Source organism: Saimiri boliviensis, chromosome 7 (genome assembly GCF_048565385.1).
Source record: "Saimiri boliviensis isolate mSaiBol1 chromosome 7, mSaiBol1.pri, whole genome shotgun sequence".
NCBI classification, from domain to species: domain Eukaryota; kingdom Metazoa; phylum Chordata; class Mammalia; order Primates; family Cebidae; genus Saimiri; species Saimiri boliviensis.
The window spans coordinates 10,824,718-10,847,185 of NC_133455.1; the positions used below are offsets into that span (position 1 = coordinate 10,824,718).

Sequence of the window (22,468 nt, forward strand, 5' to 3'; positions counted from 1 at the left end):
TCACCTGAGGTCAGGAGTTCAAGACCAGCTTGGCCAACATGCTGAAACCCCCATCTCTACTAAAGATACAAAATTAGCCGGACACGGTGGCAGGCACCTATAATCCCAGCTACTCCGGAGGCTGAGACAGGAGACTCGCTTGAACCTGGGGGGCGGAAGTTGCAGCAGTGAGTGGAGATCACACAACTGCACTCCAGCCTGGGTGACAGAGTGAGACCCTGTCTCAAAAAAAAGGAAGAAAGAAAGAAAGAAAAACACCAGCTGCGGTGTTCACATCTGTAATCCCAGCACTTTAGGAGGCTGAGGTGGGCAGATCACAAGGTCAGAAGTTCGAGACTAGCCTGGCCAACATGGTGAAACCCTGTCTCTACTGAAAAGACAAAAATTTTCGGGGTGTGGTGGTCACACCTGTAATCTCAGCTACTCCGGAGGCTGAAGCAGGAGATTTGCTTGAATCTGAGATTGCAGTGAGCCAAGATCATGCCATTGCTCTCCAGCCTAGGCAACAGAGCAAGACTGCGTCTCAAAAAAACAAAAACAAAAACAAAAACAAAAAAGAAACAGATACAAATACCTCAGAGAATCATTCTGAGGATTTTCTGGGAAAATATGCAACAGCAGGTCACAAAACAGATCTCACAGAGATATGAGATCAACAGATATGTGCTTTGGGCCACACGGAACTTTTTTTTTTTTTTTTTTTTGAGACGGAGTTTCGCTCTTGTTACCCAGGCTGGAGTGTAATGGCGTGATCTCGGCTCACCGCAACCTCCGCCTCCTGGGTTCAGGCAATTCTCCTGCCTCAGCCTCCCTAGTAGCTGAGACTACAGGCACGTGCCACCATGCCCAGCTAATTTTTGTATTTTTAGGAGAGACGGGGTTTCACCATGTTGACCAGGATGGTCTCGATCTCTCGACCTTGTGATCCACCCGCCTCGGCCTCCCAAAGTGCTGGGATTACAGGCGTGAGCCACCGCGCCCGGCCACACGGAACTTTTAAAAAATATATCTTAAAATTTAAAATAGGAAAATATGTCAGAACTCAAATAATGACTGATGAACGGACAAATATGTCTGTCCACACAACGGAATATTATTCAGCCACAAAAGGGAATGAATACATGCTACAACATGGGTGAAACTTGAAACATGCTAAGTGAAAGAAGCTTGTCACAAAAGGACAAGTACTGTATAAATCCACTTACGTGAGATACCTAATATGCTACTGCTCGACTTACGACCACGGTTGGGTCCGACAGACCGGTTGTAACACGATTTGGTCGTAAGTTGAGTAGGCTATCTGTACAGTACTGTGAAATGATGTTATAAAAATCTTTAAGTCATATTTTATAATTTTCTTTCATTATTATGTATCATAATTTTCTTTGTTCATTTTATGCCATTTGTATCATCTCTACACCATTCTGTTTCTTGTTTTTACATTCATCAGGTTTAAGTAAAACACTGCATCACCAGTACAACTGGTTTAATATTTGCAAAACATACAAAATTACAAAATACAGGTGCATACAAAAATACAAAATACAGGTGTAAAAAACACCATAGGAAACATTTTCCCAATTGCAAAACATATCAAAATATATAAACATGTACAAAACACAAATTGCTGTACCGAGTCTGGGATAACAGTTGAAATGGTGCATGCGGAGATGGTAGTGCTGCCGGAAGCTGGTCCGCACTGTTGTACGCTCAGCCGGGCAACATTTGCACTGCCAGACGCGGAGCAGTCGTGGCTAGCGATTGTGGTCGTTAAGTCGAATGGTCGTAAGCTGCATAGGTCGTAAGTTGATCAATACCTGTACTAGGTGAATCCATAAAGACGGAAATCAGATTGGTGGTTGTCAGGCACAAGGGGGAGGGGTGAGTAGGAGTGACTGCTAATGGGCGTGGGGTTTCCTTTTGGAGTGTTAGGAAAGTTCTGGAATGAGATGGTGATGGTTGCAGAACACTGTGAATGTACTTAATGATCCTGAATTGTACACTTTTAATGGTTACAATGGTCAATTTTATGTGTATCTGATCACAATAAAGAGAAATCTAGGCTGAGTGTGATGGCTCACACCTGTAATCCCAGCACTTTGGGAGGCCGAAGTGGGTGGATCACCTGAGCTCAGGAGTTTGAGATCAGCCTGGGCAACATGGTGAAACCCCGTCTCTACAAAAAATTCAAAAAGTAGCCAGGAATGGTTGTGTGTATCTGCAACCCCAGCTACTCAGGAGGCTTGGGCCCAGAATGTGGAGGCTGCAGTCAGCCGAGCGCTCACCACTGCACTGCAGCCTGGGGAACAAGGTGCCACCCTTGTTCTCAAAAAATAAAGAAGAAAGAAAAGGAGAAAGAAAGAGAGAGAGAGAGAGGGATGGAGGGATCCAGAACCAACAGATCTGCAAACTGGACCCCCAGTGCCATGTGGCACCCATCAGCTAGAGCTGAGGGACCCTGTACCTTTCCGATAGTGTTCTCTAGGTCACCAGTGCACTCAGAGCCACTTTACTTATTTGTGTTACCTGTCTGGCCCCTAAAGGTATTTGTGATTTTGATCCCTGATAAAACTGTAAGGCTTTCTTCAAATGTCCTTTATCAATCTAGTATGTCACTTTTAGACGTTTCCTATTTTCTGCAGGTATTTTTACACTTCTTTCTTTCAACAAAGCACGATCGTTTTACTGCCTGTGTCTGATGGTTCTAATATTTGAAGTCTCTGGGTGTCTTCTTCTGCTAGGTCTTCCTCAAGGTGTCATGTTTCCTTGTTATATGCCTGGTTCTCTGACCATGCTGGACACTATTTTAAAATTTATTCAGAGGGATAATTTGAGGCCTTCCCCTTGAGATAATTTATATTTGCTTGTGCCAGGTTCCTCAGGTCACTGCTGGTGCAGGACAACAAAACCCATGAGTCCCTGACCACACAGGTGATGCAAATACTGGCCACACGGTTGTGCAAGACTGGTTGACTTCTTGTAGTCTGAGGGTAGAGTCGGGGATGTGCCGCAGGTGGTTTACAGGTTTCTGCTTTCCAGCTCTGTGTTCAGTGACCTCATGCTGAGAGTTTGGAATCAGCTGTGGTGGGAGTATTTACACCATGGAAATAAGCAAGCAATCTATACATCGGGACCCTCCTTCCCAGCCCCAGCCAGAGCTGGTGGTTAAATATTTACCAGCATACCACCAGTGGGCGGAGTCCGACGGGGCCCAAATTATCGTGGGAAAGATCTCCCACTTAGTGTGAGTCGTGAACTTTCATTTGCTGGCCTTTTGCCACATAAAACCATTCAAGGTCAAGTTCATATACTAGGGCTGGTGAAGGTAAAAGTGGCTTCCTTGCCAGATTACTTTTCAGTGTTCTTTTCCTTCAATTTTGGACTAATTTTTCACTGTCTTACTTCTTTCTTTTTTTCCTTTAATTTTGGACTAATTTTTCACTATCTTACTTCTTTCTTTCTTTCTTTCTTTTTTTTTTTGAGACGGAGTTTTGCTCTTGTTACCCAGGCTGGAGTGCAATGGCGCTATCTCGGCTCACCGCAACCTCCGCCTCCTGGGTTCAGGCAATTCTCCTGCCTCAGCCTCCTGAGTAGCTGGGATTACAGGCACGTGCCACCATGCCCAGCTAATTTTTTGTATTTTTAGTAGAGACGGGGTTTCACCATGTTGACCAGGATGGTCTCGATCTCTTGACCTCGTGATCCACCTGCCTCGGCCTCCCAAAGTGCTGGGATTATAGGCGTGAGCGACCGCCCCCGGCCCACTATCTTACTTCTTTCTTATAAGTCAGGACATGGTGGCTTCTAGGATATTTCCAAATACTTTTCCTACCATTTTTAGTTACTTTGAGAGTTAGTCTGAATAATTGTTTACCAGAAACTGGAAGTCAAGCTCTCAACAAATTTTGTTGTTGTTGTTGTTGTTGTCTGGTGACGGAGTCTTCCCCTGTCTCCCAGGCTGGAGTGCAGTGGCGCGATCTCGGCTCACTGCAACCTCCGCCTCCTGGGTTCAAGCGATTCTCTGCCTCAGCCTCCCGAGTAGCTGGGATTACAGGCACCCACCACCATGCCCAGTTAATTTTTATATTTTTAGTAGAGGTGGTGTTTCACTGTATTGGCCAGGCTGGTTTCAAACTCCTGACCTCAGGTGATCCATCCCCCTCAGCCTCCCAAAGTGCTGGGATTACAGGCATGAGCCACCGCGCCTGTCCTCTACAAATGTTTACTATTATTCTAGATACGCTAAAAGAGTAAAAGAGAGGCTGGGTGCGGCGGCTCATGCTTGTAATCCCAGCACTTTGGGAAGCCGAGGCAGGCGGGCAGATCACCTGAGGTGACCAACCTGGCCAACATGGCAAAACCCCATCTCTACTAAAAATACAAAAATGAGCTGGGCATGGTGGTGGGCATCTGTAATTCCAACTACTCAGGAGGCTGAGGCAGGAGAATCACTTGAACCTGGGAGACGGAGGTTTCAGTGAGCTGAGATCGCATCTCTACACTTCAGCTTAAAAAAGAGTAAAAGAATGATCCCAGGGTCACAGAAGTGAGTGAGTTAGGTATGGCTGTGTCAAATGTCTTAACCTCTCTGTGCCTCATCTGTAAAATGGGGATGAAAATAACGATACCCATTTCATAGGGTTCTTATGAAAATTATGCACACTATCTGTCAAGCACGTAGAACAGCATCGGCACACAGTAAGTGGGTCATGCGCCACATAACGTTCCAGTCAACAACTGCATATACAACAGTGGTCCCAGAAAACTGCAACGTTGCTGGTGACATTGGGTCCATCCTCACATCATAGCGCAATTACTTTATTCATTAATTTACAGACAGGGTCTTGCTCCCGTAATTGTTTATTTAGAGACAGTCTCACTCTGTCCAGGCTGGAGTGCAGTGGCACCAACCTGGCTCACTGCAGCCTCGACCCAGGCTCAAGTGATCCTCCTACCTCAGCCTCGGGGTAGCTGGGACCAAAGGTGTGTGCCACCATGCCCAGCTATTTTTTATTTTTATTTTTTGAGACAGGGTCTCACTCTGTTGCCCAGGCTGGAGTGGCAGGATTATGGCTCACTGCAGCGTTTACTTTCTGGGGTAAGGCATCCTCCCACCTCAGCCTCTTGAGGAGGCTGGGACTACAGGTGTATGCCACCACACTTTTTTTCTTTCTTTTCTTTTTCTTTCTTTCTTTCTTTTTTTTTTTTTTTTTTTTTTTTTTTTTTGTAGAGACAGGGGTCTCACTTTGTTGCCCAGGCTGGTGTCAAACTCCTGGGCTCAAATGATCTTCTTGCCTCAGCCTCTCAAAGTGCTGGGATTACATGTGTGAGCCACCATGCCCAACCAAACTAATTTTATTTTTATTTTTTTCGAGATGGAGTTTCGCTCTTGTTGCCCAGGCTGGAGTGCAATGGCATGATCTTGGCTCACTGCAACCTGAGTCTCCCAGGTTGAAGCGATTCTCCTGCTTCGGCCTCCCAAGTAGCTAGGGATACAGGCGCCCATCACCACACCAGCCAATTTTTGTATTTTTAGTAGAGATGGGGTTTCACCATGTTGGCCAGGCTGGTCTCGAACTCTTGACCTCAGGTGATGCACCCACCTTAGCTTCACAAAGTGCTGGGATTACAGGTGTGAGCCGCCGCACCCAGCTCTAACTTTATTTTTAAAACAAATCTAACGCAGCCTAAGTGTAGAATGTTTGTAAAGTCTCTAGCAGTGGCTAGTGATGTCCTGGGCCTTCACATTCACTCACCTCTCACCGACTCACCCAGACAACTTGTAGCCTACAAGATCCGTTCACAGTAAGTACCAGTGCAAATGGACATTTTGTTTGTTTTACACACTGTGTTTTTACTGTACCTTTTCTATGCTTAGAAGTGTTTCAGCCAGGCACACTGGCTCACACTGTAATCCCAGCACTTTGGAAGGCCAAGGGGGGTGGATCACGAGGTCAGGAATTCAAGACCAGCCTGGCCAACATGGTGAAACCTGTCTCTACCAAAAATACAAAAAAAAAAAAAAAAAAACTGAGCCGGGTGTGGTGGCACATACCTGTAATCCCAGCTACTCAGGACACTGAGGCAGAGAGTTGCTTGAACCCTGGAGGCAGAGGTTGCAGTGAGCCAAGATCATGCTGATGCACTCCAGCCTGGGCGACAGAGCGAGACTCTGTCTCAAAAAAAAAAGGAAATGTTTACATACACAAACACTTACCGTTGTGTTACAAATTGCCTACAGAGTCGGGTACAGTACAGTACAGGATTCCCAGGCTGCACAGGTGTATGGCCTGGGAGCAGGAGGCTCTGCCACGTAGCTGAGGTGTACAGTAATGACACCTGCTGGGTTTGTGTAAGCACACTCAATGTTTGCACACTCATGAAATTGCCAAGGCCAGGCACCACAACTCGCACCCGAAATCCCAGCACTTTGGAGGCCAAAGTGGGAGGAACACTTGAGGCAGGACTTCAAGCCCAATCTGGGCAACATAGCCAGGCTCAGTCTTTACAAATAAAACTAAGAAGAAAAAAAAAAATCAGCCAGGAATGGTGGCGACCCTGTAGTCCCAGCTACTCAGCTGGGTGGAGGGATCACTTAAGCCCAGGAGTTCAAGGCAGCAGTGAGCTGTGATCAGGTTCAGCCTGAGTGACAGAATGAGACTGTCTCTCAAAAAAAAAAAAGGAAAAAAATCGCCTAACTCCATTTGCCAGGACATATCCTTGTCGTTAAGCAACACACGACTGTATTTGTTAAAGGACCCGTGCATTTGCTCACGTCATCATGATAATCATCATAATGACTAAACATCAGGACTATGTAATGACCCATGCTAGGGACTGAAGTCAAACTATTCCCCTTTCCTGGCTTTCTAAATTCAACTCTCCATCCACTCCTGCTGCTGTTCCTTTGGGGTGGAGGCTCGTTCACCACTGCAGGGTGGAGGAGGTTTCCATCTCTGGAACAGAGATGTGTAATTGTGAGGCGCGTGCAGGCCCAGCCTGGGTGAGTCTCTGCAGCCTAGCAACTTGCAGCAGCGGCAGCAGCCTGTGGTTTCATAAACAGAGGTGCTCTGGTGTTTAGGGAGCAGGTCACTGGCCAGGCCTAGCAAAGAGGCAAAGCTTTGAGGAAAAAGCTCCAACCACAGAATGAAATACAGTCCCTTCTTCTGACACAGGAACAGAAAGACTACGAAGCAGAGCACGAAACAGACCATCAAGGCCGGTTCCCTCCTTTTATAGAAAAGAAAACTACAGTTCAGTAGCTGCCCAGCCACCTAGCAGAGTTGTGGCCAGAACTCAGCTCTCCTGACTGGGGATCCTGGGCTTCTCCACTCCACACACATCGTAACGTTGAGAGTTTGAAATCAGCTCTAATGGGAATATTTATACTATGGAAATTGGCAAGTGCTATATACATCAGGCCCCTCCCCTCTTCCCCACCCAGAGCTGGTTGGTAAGCATTTAGCAGCATGCAGCTGGTGGAGCTCAATGACATCCCAAATTATTATTATTATTATTACCATTATTATTATTTCAAGACTGAGTCTCACTTTGTCACTCAGGCTGGAGTGCAGTGGTGTGATCTTGGCTCACTGCAACCTCTGCCTCCTGGATTCAAGCAATACTCCCACCGCAGCCTCCTGAGTAGTTGGGATTACAGGCGTGTGCCACAATGCCTGGCTAATTTTTGTATTTTTAGTAGGGACAGGAGTTCACCCTGTTGGCCAGGCTGATCTCAAACTCCTGGCCTCAAGTGATCCACGCACCTCAGCCTCTTAAAGTGCTTGGATTACAGGCGTGAGCCACCACAACAGGCCAATCTTCTAACACTGAATGATTAAATGCAGAAAGTCTGGATGACCCACGGCTTGGAGTGAAGTTAGGATCCCTCTAGACACAGGCTCGGTACATTCTTTTTTTTTTTTTTTTTTTTTTTTTGAGACGGAGTTTCGCTCTTGTTACCCAGGCTGGAGTGCAATGGCGCGATCTCGGCTCACCGCAACCTCCGCCTCCTGGGTTCAGGCAATTCTCCTGCCTCAGCCTCCTGAGTAGCTGGAATTACAGGCACGCGCCACCATGCCCAGCTAATTTTTTGTATTTTTAGTAGAGACGGGGTTTCACCATGTTGACCAGGATGGTCTCGATCTCTCGACCTCGTGATCCACCCGCCTCGGCCTCCCAAAGTGCTGGGATTACAGGCTTGAGCCACCGCACCCGGCCCTGGCTCGGTACATTCGTAAGCCAGGGATCTAGAATGCTCTCCGGATTTCTTCTCCCGTCCTCTCCTCACGTGGAGTGATTTCGCCTGCTCAGCCTGTGAACACCCTCCTCGTTCCGGGTGAGCCTTTGTGGGTGGAAGCAGCCCCTCCCACCCCGCCACAGGAGCTAAAGGAGGCCTGTCTCTCTCTTAACTAGAGGCCCAGTTAAGTCCTGGGCATGGGTTCCAACCTTAGGCGTGGACGGTGGATGGTCTAGCCAGTTGATTTTTCAAAATAATGGTTCTATTAAGATATCATTCACACAGCATAAAATTCACCCTTTTATAGTATACAATTCAGTGGTTTTTAGTATATTCACAGAGTTGTGCAACTGTTACCACAATCAATTTTAGAACATTTCACCATCCACGAAAGAAAGGGCGGGCCTGTACCCATCAAATAGCCACTCTGTCTCCCCTCCCCACAGCCCCTGGCAACCACGAATCCACGTTCTGTCTCTATGGTTTCACATAAATTGAGTCATACAGTATGTGGCCTTTTAGGTCTGGCTGCTTTTACTTATGGTTTCACATAAATTGAGTCATACAGTATGTGGCCTTTTAGGTCTGGCTGTTTTCAAAGATCACCATGTCGTAGCATGTATTAATACTCATTTCTTCTTACAGTTAAATAATATTCCATTGTATAGATATACCACAATTAGCTTTTCCGTTCTTTCTTTGATGGCTATTGTGTTGTTTCTATCTTTTGTTTTTCTTTCTTTTTTCTTTTTGTGAGATGGAGTCTTGCTCTGTCACTCAGGCTGAGAGTGCAATTGAGCCATCTCGACTCACAGAAACCGGTGCCTCCCGAGTTCAAGCCATTCTCGTGCCTCAGGCTTCCAAGTAGCTGAGATTACAGGCATGAGCCACCATGCCCAGCTAATTTTTTATACTTTTAGTAGATGGAGTTTCACCCTGTTGGCCAGGCAGATCTCGAAGTCCTAATCTCAAGTGACCCACCTGCTTTGGCCTCCCAAAGTGCTGCGATGACAGGCATGCGCCATTGTGTCCCAGACTTTTTTTTTTTTCCCCCAGATGGAGTCTCACTCTTGTCACCCAGGCTGGAGTGCAGTGGCGTGATCTGCAACTTCCGCCCCCCGGGTTCAAGTGATTCTCCTGCCTCAGCTTCCTGAGTAGCTGGGATTACAGGAGCCGGCCACTATGCCCAGCTAATTTTTGTACTTTAGTAGAGATGGAGTTTCACCATGTTGGCCAGGCTGGTCTTGAACACCTGACCTCAGGTGATCCACCCACCATTTTTTTTTTTTTTAAGAGATGAGGTCTCACTTGCCCAGGCTGGTCTTGAAGTCTCAAACTACTGGGTTCAAGCAGTTCTCCCTTGGCCTCCCAAAGTGCTGGGATCTGCGATCTGTGGCATGAGTCACTGTGCCTGGTCTTACCTTTTGGCTACTATGAGTAATGTTGCTATGAACACAGGTGTACACAATGGTCTTTATGTGTGGATGAATATTTTCCCTTCTCTTGGCTACATACCTAGGAAGGGAGCTGCTGGGTCATCTGGTAATTCTATGTCTAACATTTTGAGGAACTGCCAAGCTGCTTCCCAAAGCAGCTGTACCACTTTACACTCCCACCGGCAACGTGGCAACTGCTCCACATCCTCGCCAACACTTGGTATTGTCTTTTTAAATTTTTAGCTATCCTATCGGAGGTGAAGCAGGATCTCACTGTGGGTTTGATTTTGACTTTGAGTTTTGAGGAAGGTAGGGACACTGAGGAAATGACTCACAGCCGAAGTGGCCACTGGAAAGGTTAACAGGATGGAGGATCAAGCGCTCAGGGTGGCAGCACCATTAGGGCGTCCTGGCCTCATCTGGTTCCCACTCCTCTCCAGGGCTTGCTTCGCCAGGGTCTCCACTGATTCTGTGGGTTGCCTGGTAGCTTTGAAATCAAGTCCTTTTCCACTTAAGCTAAGCAGAGTCAGTTTCTATTACAGCAAACCAAAGACCATGATTGACACAAAATTCAAGCTGTCCCTCTCTTCCTATTTTAAGACGGGGTCTCACTCTGCTGCCCAGGCTGCAGTGCAGTGGTATAAAGCAGCTCACTGCACCTCAGCTTCTCCAGACGCAAGTGATCCCCCACCTCAGCCTCCTGAGCAGCTGGGACCAAAGTCTCATGTCACTATGCCCAGCTAAATTTTCTATTTTTTTTTTTTTTTTTTTTTTTGAGACAGCGTCTTGCTCTGTTACTCAGGCTGGAGTACAGTGGCATGATCTCAGCTCACTGCAACCTCTGCCTCCTGAGTTCAAGCAATTCTCCTGCCTCAGCCTCCCAAAGTGCTGGGATTACAGGTGTGAGCCACTGCACTCGGCCACCTACCCACTTCCCATATAAAACATTCCTACTCAGACTCAAGAGAAAGAAGCGCACGATGACAGTGGTAAAGGAACACTAGCAGTCATTCCAGGTGCCTTGTCTTGAGCCTGCAGCGTTCCCCAGGGTTGACTGTACAAACCTTTGGTTCACAGACTGTATCTGGCTCTTGTGCAGCTCCCGGCTTTGGCTCCTTGGCCCCCTCCGGAACCTGCTCCCCTCTGTACCTGGCCCTCCCTGACCACCTCACAGAAACCCAGTCCCCTCTGGGGATGTCCTCTCGCAGGGACCAGGCTTCTCCCTCCTGGCTCTGAGCACAGTTTGCAAGGCTATGGTAATGTGTTTGTTTACCATGCTCCCCGTAAAGCCCACAGCCAACTCTCTGGTTCACCCCAAATAGGCGACCTCACACAGTGCCCAGCATGCAGTCAGCGTTTGTTGAATTCATGAGTGGGTAAATAAATGAGGTCTGTCTCTCTCAGACTTTTTTTTTTTTTAGATGAAGTCTGGCTCTATCACCCAGGCTGGAGAGAACTGGCATGATCTCGGCTCACTGTAACCTCCTCTTCCTAGGTTCAAGCGAGTCTCTTGCCTCAGCCTCCCAAGTAGCTGGAACTACAGGCGCCCGCAACCACACCAGGTTAATTTTTGTATTTTTAGTAGAGATGTGGTTTTGCCATATTGGTCTGGCTGCTCTTGAACTCCTAACCTCAGGTGATCCCCCTGCTTTGGCCTCCCAAAGTGCTGTCAGCTTATAGAGGAAGAAATGAGATGCTTCCAGGGTAAGGGGATGTCGGCCACCCTCGAATTCGGGACGCACGAGCCCCACTTCCCCATCTTCTCACAGGTGCAGGGAGAGTTGTGCTCCAGGCTCAGGGGACCACCCGCTGTCCCTCTCCAGGGCAGCCAGTCTGGCCAGCGGGCTGGTGCAGTCTGCAGCATGTCCAGGTGGTGGGAAGCGCTCAGCAGAGCCTGCACTCGCTGTGCTCGTGAAACTTGCTCCCCGCAGACAACTTCACCAGCTTTAAAAAGTGAGATATGCAAAAATAAATACGATGTTTATACTGATGTGTGTTGTGACTTCCAATCAAAAAACAAGAGTACATGGGGAGGGGGTTCAAGCGATGGTCCAGGCCCTCTTGAGTCCGGGCAGCATCCATATTGGTTGCCTCGGGGCACCACCTGCGACTTCACACTCTCAGGGAGGGCGGTGACGCCAGTGCTGGATAACCACCTTCCTGAGCCTGATGCCTCTCGTCTGGGCACTGACAAATGGGAGTCTGCCTTGGCATCAGCACACCCAGGAGAACACGAGCTTCAGGGCGCCGAGACCCACAGCTAACTGTCCCACCAGTCAGCATCATGCTGCCGCTGCTGGACAGTGCTGCATCAACCACCTTTTCTTTCTTTCTTTTTTTAAAATATTCCTTCCAGCTAAGCTAGCAGAGGGCAGTTCTGTGACATATGAGCAGGGTGGCAACTGCCATCAACTCCCCGCACCCGGCATCTGTTTATTACAGTCAATTTGGAAATAGCTGCCCGCAGGGAAACTGCTGGCCAAATCCCCAAAGAACATGCTCAAGCCAAAAACACCAGTGTCTCGGGCAGCCACAGCTTGAGGACACAGATGTTTAAAAAAAGACCTTTTTGTTTGCATCACCTCGAAGCACAGCAGAGGGCCGGGTCTGCACAGGTCAGGCAGCCAGCAAGGGGACCCAGGTGCCGCGGCGCCAGCAGGAGCATTTGTTCGAGAATTGAAAGGCACAGGGCAGATTGTGGAAATGATTCAGGGGTGACTGAGTCAGAAGGGGCCACAGATTTCATTTTTTAAAACTTTATTTTGAAATAATTTTAGGCTTGCCAAGATAGTGCCATGTTCCCTGGACCCCTCACCCAATTTCCCTAATGTGAACATCTTACACAACCGTGATAAACTGATAAAAACTCAGACATTTTGTGTGTTTCTTTCCTTTTTTTTTTTTTTCTGGAGACAGAGTCTTGCTCTGTTGCCAGGCTGCAGTGTGGTGGTGTGATCTTTGCTCACTGCAACCTCCAACTCCCTGGTTCAAGCTGTTCTCCTGCCTCAGCCTCCCGAGTAGCTGGAATTACAGGTGCCTGCCATCACGACTGGCTAATTTTTTGTTATTTTTAGTAGAGATGAGGTTTCACCATATCGGCAGGCTGGTCTCAAACCCCTGACCTTGTGATCTGCCCACCTCTGCCTCCCAAAATGCTGGGATTACAGGCATGAGCTCCCTCACCCTGCCTGTTTGAGACAGGACCTTGCTCTGTCACGCAGGCTCAAGTGCAGTGGTGCAATCACGGCTCACTGCAGCCTCCATCTCCCAGACTCAAGAGATCCTCCGGCTTCAGCCTCCCAAGTAGCTGAGACCACAGGCATGCTCCACCATGCCCAGCTAATTAAAAAAAAAAAAATGTTTTGTAGAGACAGGGTCTCCCTGTGTTGCCCAGGCAGGTCTTGAACTCCTGGGCTCAAGTGATCCTCCCAGCTCAGCTTCTCAGAGTGCTGGGATGACAGGCATAAGCCACTGCGCCCCGCCCAAAACTCAGAAATTAACGTTGGTGCAACACTACTAACTAAACCACAGGCTTGAGTTGGATTTCACCGGTTTTCCTACCCCTGTCCTTTTTCTGTTTCGGGAATGGGTCCAGGTGTCCACACTGCATTTAGCTGCCATGGTTCCGTCTCTTCTGGTCTATAAGAGTTTCTCTGTCTTTCCTTGCCCGTCAGACCTTGGCATGTTTTTGAAAAGTGCTGGTCAGGTGTTTGGTACAGATTTGTAGTATTTGTACAAGTGGGAACGAGTACCCTTGGCCTACAAGGCAGAGCGGGGGTGGTGGACACCCTGCGGGGCAGATCCAGGCTGCTGCCTCTGTGAATGGGTTTCACATTTTAAAACGATTAGGAAAAAAAAAAAAAAAGAAAGAAACAAAAGACAAATAATATTCCATGATATGTGGAAATTATCACGAAATCCAAACGTCAGGGTCCATAGGTAAAGCTGGGCTGGGAGGCAGCCAGCCGCAGGCATTCTTTTCTGTGTCGTCCCTTGGGGCTTCTGCACTACAATGGCAGGATTGGGGAGTCACTACTGAGGCCCTTTCGCCCGAAGAGCCTCAATATTTACTCCCTGGCCCTTGACAGGGGAAGTTTGCCCACCCTGACAAGGGCCCGGTGAGGACCTGCCATTCGCTTTAATTCCAAAGCTAAGTCAGCTATGAAAAGAGCACAGAGCAGCCAGGCACGGTGGCTCACGCCTGTAATCTCAACACTTTGGGAGGCAGAGGAGGGTGGATCACCTGAGGTCAGGAGTTTGAGACCAGCCTGGCCAACGTGATGAAACCCCGTCTCTACTAAAAATACAAAACTTAGCTGGGTGTGGTGGTGCAGCCTGTAGTCCCAGCTACTCGGGAGGCTGAGGCAGGAGAATCACCTGAACCCAGAAGGCAGAGGTTGCAATGAGCTGAGATTGTGCCACTGCACTGCAGCCTGGGCAACAGAGCGAGACTCTGTCTCAAGAGAAAAAGAAAGAGAGGAAGGAAGGAGGGAAGGAGGGAAGGAGCATGGAGGCTTTACATTCATTCACCCCATCATTCCACAAACACTTGCTGAGAGCTCATCGTCAAAACTAGGAGAGACCCCTATTTGAGCGAATGCTAACTCCTGCTCAAACTCTGGGATTGAGAGAGGTTAATTTGCACCAAATGTCTTCCTGATTCTCAGGCACAGTTTCTGCTGTGATAATAATAGCTGCTGTCATATTTGGAGCTCTACCCTGTGCCAATACCGCTTCACTTGCACCATCTCTTCTTATCCGCCGGAGTTGCTCCGGGAGGAAACAGGTCCAAGAGCTTAGCCACACCCAAGGGCGCACAGGTGGCTAGAAAGTTGCAGACGCTGAACAGGAGGGCGGCAAGTCGGTGGGCTCCCGGTGCAGAACGCTGTGCGGGCGAGGCCCTCACCTGCAGGTGGGACTGGGGGTCCGGAGCAGAGAGCCGGCACTGGGGAGGCTCTTGGTGGTTCTGATGCAGAACGCACAAACCGGGATGTGAGAGTCAGCCGGCCACAGGCCCTGTGTGGAACGCACAGGAATCTTTCTGCAAAGGAGCATCAGTGCGTTTCTGATAGTCTGCGTTTAGTCCCTAAGTGTGATGCACGCAGGAGCTCCACGACGCTGTCTCCTTTGCTGTCCCCTCCTGCTGTCGCTGCCTTGCCGCCCCCACTGCCAGGAGCCTGAGCTCTCTTTGCCGTGCCCTCTATCCTGCTGATGGCACCGGGCTGCTAGGGCCTCCCTTTTCTCAACTGTGTGGCCACCAGGCTGGGCCTGCCCTGATGGGAGGTGAAGAAGCCCTCCTGGGGCCGAAAGGGGCTGCCCTGCCTTTGTCAAGGAAGTTGGGAGACCAACAAAACACAAGCACCTTGGCCGGGCCCGGTGGCTCACGCCTCTACTCCCAGCACTTTGGAGGCTGAGATGGGTGGATCACCTGAGGTCAGGAGTTCCAGACCAGCCTGGCCAACAGGGTGAAATCCCATCTCTACTAAAAATACAAAAATTAGCCAGGGATGGTGGTGCACGCCTGTAATCCCATCTACTTGGGAGACTGAGGCCAGAGAATCACTTCAACTCGGGAGGCTGATGTTGCAGTGAGCCAAGATCACACCACTGCACTCCAGCCTGGGCAACAGAATGAGATTCTGTCTCAAAAAAGAAAAAAAAAAAAAAAATCGGCTGGGTGTGGTGGCTGGTGCCACATTCCTGCAATCCCAGATACGTGGAAGGCTGAGGCATGTGACTTGCTTGAACCCGGGAGGCGGAGGTTACAGTGAGCTGGGATTGTGCCACTGCACTCCAGCCTGGGTGGCAGAGCAAGAGTCAGTCTCAAAAAAACAAAAACCAAAACACTCCACAAACACCTGCAGAAAGAGGCCCCCAGGTAGGAAGGGTCCCCCGGCAGGCTGGGCTAGGTGTGGGGCGGAAATGCCATTCATGCCGATCCTGCTGTCCATGGCGATTTTGGTCTCCTCTGTGAACACAACCATAACCATGATCCGTAACCAGGGCTCCACCTTCCCCTCCTGACTCCAGAGGAGACGCGAAAGCTGGATGGGCAGAGAGAGCATCTGCCTGCCCCGGGCAGTGTCCCAGCTTACTGAGCCCGCCCGCCACAGTGGGTCCAACTGACCATAGGTCGGTGCTGCTCAAGACAATTGCAGCACATACCGTCAATTGGAACCAAATCAGAGGGCACCAGATTCGACAAACAAAGCCCCCAGTTGGTGTCCAGATTGCATCTAATTCTGAGTTGCTTTTTGAAGAGAACCAGTCATTTGAGAGTTTCTTGTTCCCTAAAATGTCCCCAGGAACTTTTTAACTGGCTTGATACTAGATCTCCTAAGCCCTCAGCAGCTGCAAAATGGATTCATAGAGCTTGTTTTTCTTTTCATGTTTTTTAAAAAGAACAAAATGTAAACTGGGTTGCAAAGCCCTGGTGACACGGTCTGACAAGCTGGCGCCAGCAGCACCTTGGCCCGTGCTGTCTGCCCCAAGGTCACAGTGACACAGCCTGGTTTGGGGTAGACAGTTTCGTTACATGTTCTGGGGTGTTCCAAAGACTTACTGCGCCAGATTTCCAACTGGACCCCACGTAGTGGAGGGGGCTTCGTGTATGAGTAACAGCGTGGTTGTCATTCTGTTTCTCTGCTGCAGAATGTGCCTTCTGAGAAAGCCACTTTAAGTGGATCCGAAATGTTATCTTAGATACTGGTTTCTCTGGGGAAGAAGCTGGTCTGGGGGGTGTGCTGGCTGGAGCATGTTGGAGAATGACATCTGGCACCTTTGCCTGAATGAGACCTCAGAATGGGTGACAAAATTCTAAAGTCAGCCTGTAACTCTCATCTGTTCACACTACAATGCTATGCTATTTTCAAGGCCAAAATACTGCTATAAACTTAGTAACGTCCCCTAAATGTCCCAGAGCTGGGGAACCGGCCCGTTTTTGCCTACTACATGTTTTGCAGCCCAGCGGAGTGTGGGGTGGCCAAGCCACCGCACTGGTGAGTGTGGGTGCGAGGGAGGCCCCAGCCTCTGCTGGGCGGGACTGTTCTGTGGTTTCTGGCCCAGGTGCAGTGTGAACGGATTCGGGGGGGCTCAGAGGGGCTTCTGCATTTTCCTGGCAGCTGCCACTGGGGTTACGCATGGCTAGCGATGCTCTTTATAACGGCCACACACCACCGTTTGGGTGTTTTGCTGATAAGAAGCCACAATCCGGGACTCTCAGGAGCCTGGCGCACACGGCACCCCCACCCCACCCTACAACAGGCAGGGGTGATCCACACTGGGCCACATTGGGTGGAGGGTCCAGAAAGCCCTGCAAGGAAAGGGGATGAGGCCATGGCCCATCATTTCCATGGCCCATCATTTCCATGGCCCATCATTTCCCTGGACCATACGTGTCCTGAGGCAGGCCTGATGCCGGTTGAGGACCCCTCTGCCCTGAGACCACGCCCCTCCGTGTTCCGTGCAACCCCATGCAGGCGGCATTGCCAGAGACCCAGGGATCCAGCCACCAAGTATATCCAGCTGCCAGGGTTTTTCTTGCCTCCGCCCACTTTTCTATTTCAGAAACAGTGGAATGTCCAACTTTGTGAATTCCATTGCTCACCAGAAATTTGCTTTAATGTCTAAATGTTCTAAAGATGGGGGGGGGGGATACATAAAAAGCAGTGTCTTGTGGAAAACATAGCATGTGCATCCATACACACCCAAGTCCTTTGTGCTTTAAACATTCCTGATAACTTCACTGACCATCCTGGCCGGAATCTTCTGAAATGGTTAAGCCAAGAATTTCAGTTGCGAATATTTCTGCAGTGATTTCGTCTGGAAGTTCTTCTTCAAGGCAGATTTCTGAACCTAGCCAAAACAAGAAAAGAACACCAAATGCCTTCATGATAATTACGTTTCTTTCTTTTTTGGGCGAGGGAAGGGGTTTGAGACCAGGTCTCGCTCTGTTGCCTAGGCTGGAGTGCAGTGAGCAATTGTAGCTCATTGCAGCCTTAATCTACTGGGATCAAGTTAGACTCTTACCTCAGCCTCCCGAGTAGCTGGGACTACAGGCACACACCACCACGCCCAGCTCATTAAAATTTTTTTTTGTATAGATGGGATCTTGCTATGTTGCCCAGGCTGGTCTCAAACTGCTGGCTTCAAGTTATCCTCCCACCTCAGACTCCCAAAGTGCTGGGATTACAGCTACCACACCCGGCCACAATGATTATGTTTCTAACTCAGAAGCATTTTCCAAAAACACAAGGAAATGCTACTAAACAAAACCAAGAGGTGCTTTGTGCTGTGATGTAGCTTCGATTCCTTGAAAACCTCTGGGTGGAAATTGGTTAAAAATCTCTCCTTTGCAGAATAGAATACTGTTAACCAAATCTCTGCAAACCTCTCTGGAAAGCCTTAACCACATGGTATGACTGATTTTTCTGTTTCAAGGTACCTGGGAACACAGCATAAATATATAACGATTGGGAAAGGCACATTCTGAGATCTGAAGTACATAAAGGAATGGGGTAGGGAGAGCTTGCAGGTTGGGAATGACCCGTTAGATACTAGAGTCTGGAATTATCTGAGTTCAGGGACTTTGTTTACTTTGATGTGGGGAATGGATAATAAAAGGAGAGAGAAAAGGGGAATGGGTGAGGGGCCTTTGTGCCCTCCTCAGTCTTGGTGACGGTGGTGGGATCTGACCACCCCTGGGCTTGTCAGTGGAGCTGCTCCCACACCTGTGAGCCTAGAAGAGCCATTTAGATTGGTTCCTCCCGAGCTAAACGTCACAACCCTAACTTCAGGTCCAGTGCACTAAAAGAAGGTGAAAAACACTTAGGCTATAGCAGGAAGGGAGAGGATGACCTTTAAAAACCTGAAAGTTGGTCTACATGGTGGCTCACGCCTGTAATCCCAGCACTTTGGGAGGCTGAGGTGGGCAGATCACGAGGTTAGGAGATTGAGACCATCCTGGCTAACATGGTGAAACCCCATCTCCGCTAAAAATACAAAAAAATTAGCTGGGCGTGGTGGCATGCACCTGTAGTTCCAGCTACTTGGGAGGCTGAGGCAGGAGAATTGCTTGAACCCAGGAGGCAGAAGTTGCAGTGAGCCGAGATCGCGCCACTGCACTCCAGCCTGGGCGACAGAGCCAGACTCCGTTTCAAAACAAACACAAAAATTTGCAAGTTTTGGCAGCTTGCAGCTGAGCTTGTGCTGCCCACCAAGTTGCTGCTCTCTCCTTCTCCAAATCCTTCTGTCTCTTTTTTTAAAAAACGGAGACAGGTTCTCACTCTGTTGCCCAGGCTGGAGTACAGTGGCACGACCCTAATTCACCACAACCATGAACTCCTGGGCCCAAGTCTCCCCTCACTTAGGCTTCCTGAGTAGCTGGGACTAAAAGCATGTACCACTATGCCCAGATAATTGTTTTTACTTTTTTAATTTATTTTGAGATGGTGTTTTGCTCTTGCTGCCCAGGCTGTAGTGCAATGGTGTGATCTCGGCTCACACCTCCTGTAACCTCCACCTCCTGGGTTCAAGTAATTCTCCTGCCTCAGTCTCCCAGGTAGCTGGGATTATAGGCATGCACCACCATGCTTGGCTAAGTTTTGTGTTTTTAGTAGAGATGGGATTTCACAATGTTGGTCAGGCTGGTCTCGAACCCCTGACCTCAAGTGATCCACCTGCCTCGGCCTCCCAAAGTGTTGGGATTACAGGTGTGAGCCACTGTGCCCAGCCTGTTTCATTTTTTGTAGAGATGGGATCTCCCTATGTTGCCCAGGCCTGTCTCAGATTCTGGGGCTCAAGCGATTCTCCTGCCTCCTCTCCCCAAAGTGCTGGGATTGCAGGCATGAGCCATGGGGCCTGGCCCCCAAGTCTTTCCCGGCATACCTCTTCTCCTGAAACAGCTGCCAAACTGGATCCTCAACTGGTGGCCAACATTCACCCACCGAAGCTGGCAAGATGACAGGTCAGTGGAACAAAGGGAAAAACAAGCCCACGCGCAACGAAAGGACGGACGGAGCGCAGAACAAAAGCTTCATCTCTCCAGCGTGGCCACCACTCACTGGTCTTTCCATAACTTATTCATGTGGGATTCCCAACAGACTTACTTTGTTATATGCACAGTCAGGGAGAGTGGCTTGCACCAATCAAGAGAAATAAACGTACTTAAGTCTACAACAAATTAGTGAGCCACGGCTACATGCCCAGACAAAGTCAGCCAGGGTACCTTTGACAGAGGAGGTTGCAGGCTCGGATTTCCATCCCTCAGGATTCAGGCCAAACAGCGAAGCAAAGCAATCCAACATCTCCTCCTCCGTCATGTGCTCACCTGTGTGTCATAGAGTAAGAAGGTGGTTGCTTAGCTCTTAAGGCTAAGCATACTGTCAGGGCTTAGGGTTATTATTCAGAGGGCTTAAGGAGAATCATCCCACTTTTTTTTTTCTTTTATACAATTAAAAAAAATTTTTTTAGTAGCCTGGATGCGGTGGTGCATGCCTGTACTCCCAGAACTTTTGGAGTCCAAGGCGGGTGTATTGCTTGAGGTCAGGAGTTTGAGACCAGCCTGGCCAACATGGTGAAACCCCGTCTCTACTAAAATTACAAAAATTAACTGGGTGTGGTGGCTACTCGGGAGGCTGAGACAGGAGAATTGCTTGAACCCTGGAGGTGGAGGTTGCAGTGAGCCGAGATCGTGCCACTGCACTCTAGCCTGGGCAACGCAGCGTGACTCTGTCTCAGAAAAAAACAAACAAACAAACAAAAAATTACTTTTTTTGGTGGATATGAAGTCTTACTATGCTAGCCAGGCTGGTCTTGAACTCCTGGGCTCAAGTGATCTTCCTGCCTCAGCCTCCCAAAGTGCTGGGATTACAGGTGTGAGCCACCATGCCAAGCCCTTTTTCTTTAGACACAAAAACAATCAAGAGTCCCATAGTACTGTCACATATACTTCCTTAATGGTGTTAAACAGGGTCCTCCAGGCAGGGAAAATATGTGGGTCTGGCATAGAGAAATAAGGCAGCATGCTGTGGAAACCAGGCTCTACTTCATTTCAAATTCCTTATCAGGACCACCCAGTTGGGCTAGGATGAAAATGTCACCCAGAGAGAATATACTTGACATCCTCATGGACAATAATGAGAAACATAGTAGGTAAAAATTTAAAAGTTTACTTTGGTCTGGTTGCATTCCACAAATCCAATCCAAATCTTTTTTCTTTTTTTTTTCCTTTTTGACAGAGTCTTGCTCTGTCACCCAGGCTGGAGTACAATGGCACAATCTTGGCTCACTGAAACCTCTGCCTCCCAGGTTCAAGTGATTCTTCTGCCTCAGCTTCCCAAGTAGCTGGGATTACAGGTGCCTGCCACCACGCCCATTTAATTTTTGTATTTTTAGTAGAGATGGCGTTTCACCATGTAGGCCAGGCTGGCCTTGAACTCCTGATGTCAAGTGATCCACCCGCCTCGGCGTCCCAAAGTTCCGGGATTAGAGGTGTGAGCCACCATGCCCAGATTAACACAAATCTTACGACACCCCCGTGAGACGGATCAGCTGGTGTTTTTAATTCCCATTTTACAAGTGAGGATGCTGAGTCTTGCTGAGGTTCAGGAAGCTGCAACACAAATTGTATTCTTCTGCTTTTTAGTTCCGGGTCCCTCCCATTACCTTGGACTTGCCAGGGATGCAGGTGAGTCAGCCAGATCCTTCGTGGCTCAAATCCGGTCAAATCACCTCTTTTATGAAAGATGGAGCTCCCACAGGGGCTGGCTCCCCACACTCGGTTCTCTACACTGGGAATGGCCCCAGGATGTTGCCAGACATCCCGGTGTATGTGCTTACCTTTGGTAATGAGCAGTCTCAGGAAGTCCTCTCTTCGAATGGCCTTTTCCCCTTTGGAGTTGGTATAACCGAGCACCTCAAAGCTCTTTTGGATGCTACTCAAGGTGTTACCAAAAGGTGGCCTGTGGTTAAGGTACACTCTGAGGAAATCTGGTAAGTTGATCTTGTCGATTAGCTTTCCAGTGTCCACATACTCCCCAAATTTGATTTCGTTAAATATATCCTCAATCTAGGGGAAATATATTTAAAACAGAGACCACAGTAAATTAAAAAGGCACCCGGATAGATTTCTAAAAATCAGAAAGTAAGGCTGGTGCGGTGGCTCACACCTGTAATCCTAGGACGTTGGGAGGCTGCGACCAACAGATCACTTGAGGCCAGGAGTTCAAGACCAGCCTGGCCAACACAGTGAAACCCCGTATCTACTAAAAATATAAAAATTAAGGCCGGGCGCGGTGGCTCAAGCCTGTAATCCCAGCACTTTGGGAGGCCAAGGCGGGTGGATCATGAGGTCAAGAGATCGAGACCATCCTGGTCAACATGGTGAAACCCCGTCTCTACTAAAAATACAAAAAAATTAGCTGGGCATGGTGGCGCGTGCCTGTAATCCCAACTACTCAGGAGGCTGAGGCAGGAGAATTGCCTGAACCCAGGAGGCGGAGGTTGCGGTGAGTCGAGATCGCGCCATTGCACTCCAGCCTGGGTAACAAGAGCGAAACTCCGTCTCAAAAATAAATAAATAAATAAAAATAAAAATAAAAATAAAAATAAAAATAAAAATTAGCCAGGCACAGTATGAGAATTACTTGAACCCCGGAGGCTGAGGTTGCGGTGAGCCAAGAGCCAAGATCATGCCACTGAACTCCTGCCTAGGTGACAGAACAAGACTCTGCCCAAAAACAAAACAAAACAAAAAATTGGAGAGTAACAGACAGACATGTTCACGGTTAGCTTA

At 48.7% G+C, this 22,468-nt stretch overlaps 1 protein-coding gene across 4 annotated transcripts in view; it reads right to left on the reverse strand.

The window, feature by feature from the left end:
* Nucleotides 1-17,268: 17,268 nt before the first annotated feature.
* The window catches only part of CFAP251 (cilia and flagella associated protein 251), a 91,867-nt gene continuing 86,667 nt past the window's right edge, over nt 17,269-22,468 (reverse strand). For all 4 annotated transcript variants that reach the window (XM_074402135.1, XM_074402134.1, XM_074402136.1 and 1 more), the window contains 3 exons: nt 21,514-21,742; nt 19,901-20,002; nt 17,269-17,529 (listed from right to left, as the gene is read on the reverse strand). In XM_074402135.1, coding sequence (XP_074258236.1) covers nt 17,417-17,529; nt 19,901-20,002; nt 21,514-21,742 — 444 coding nt within the window. In that variant the 3' untranslated portion in view covers nt 17,269-17,416. The remainder of the gene's footprint in view (nt 17,530-19,900; nt 20,003-21,513; nt 21,743-22,468) is intronic.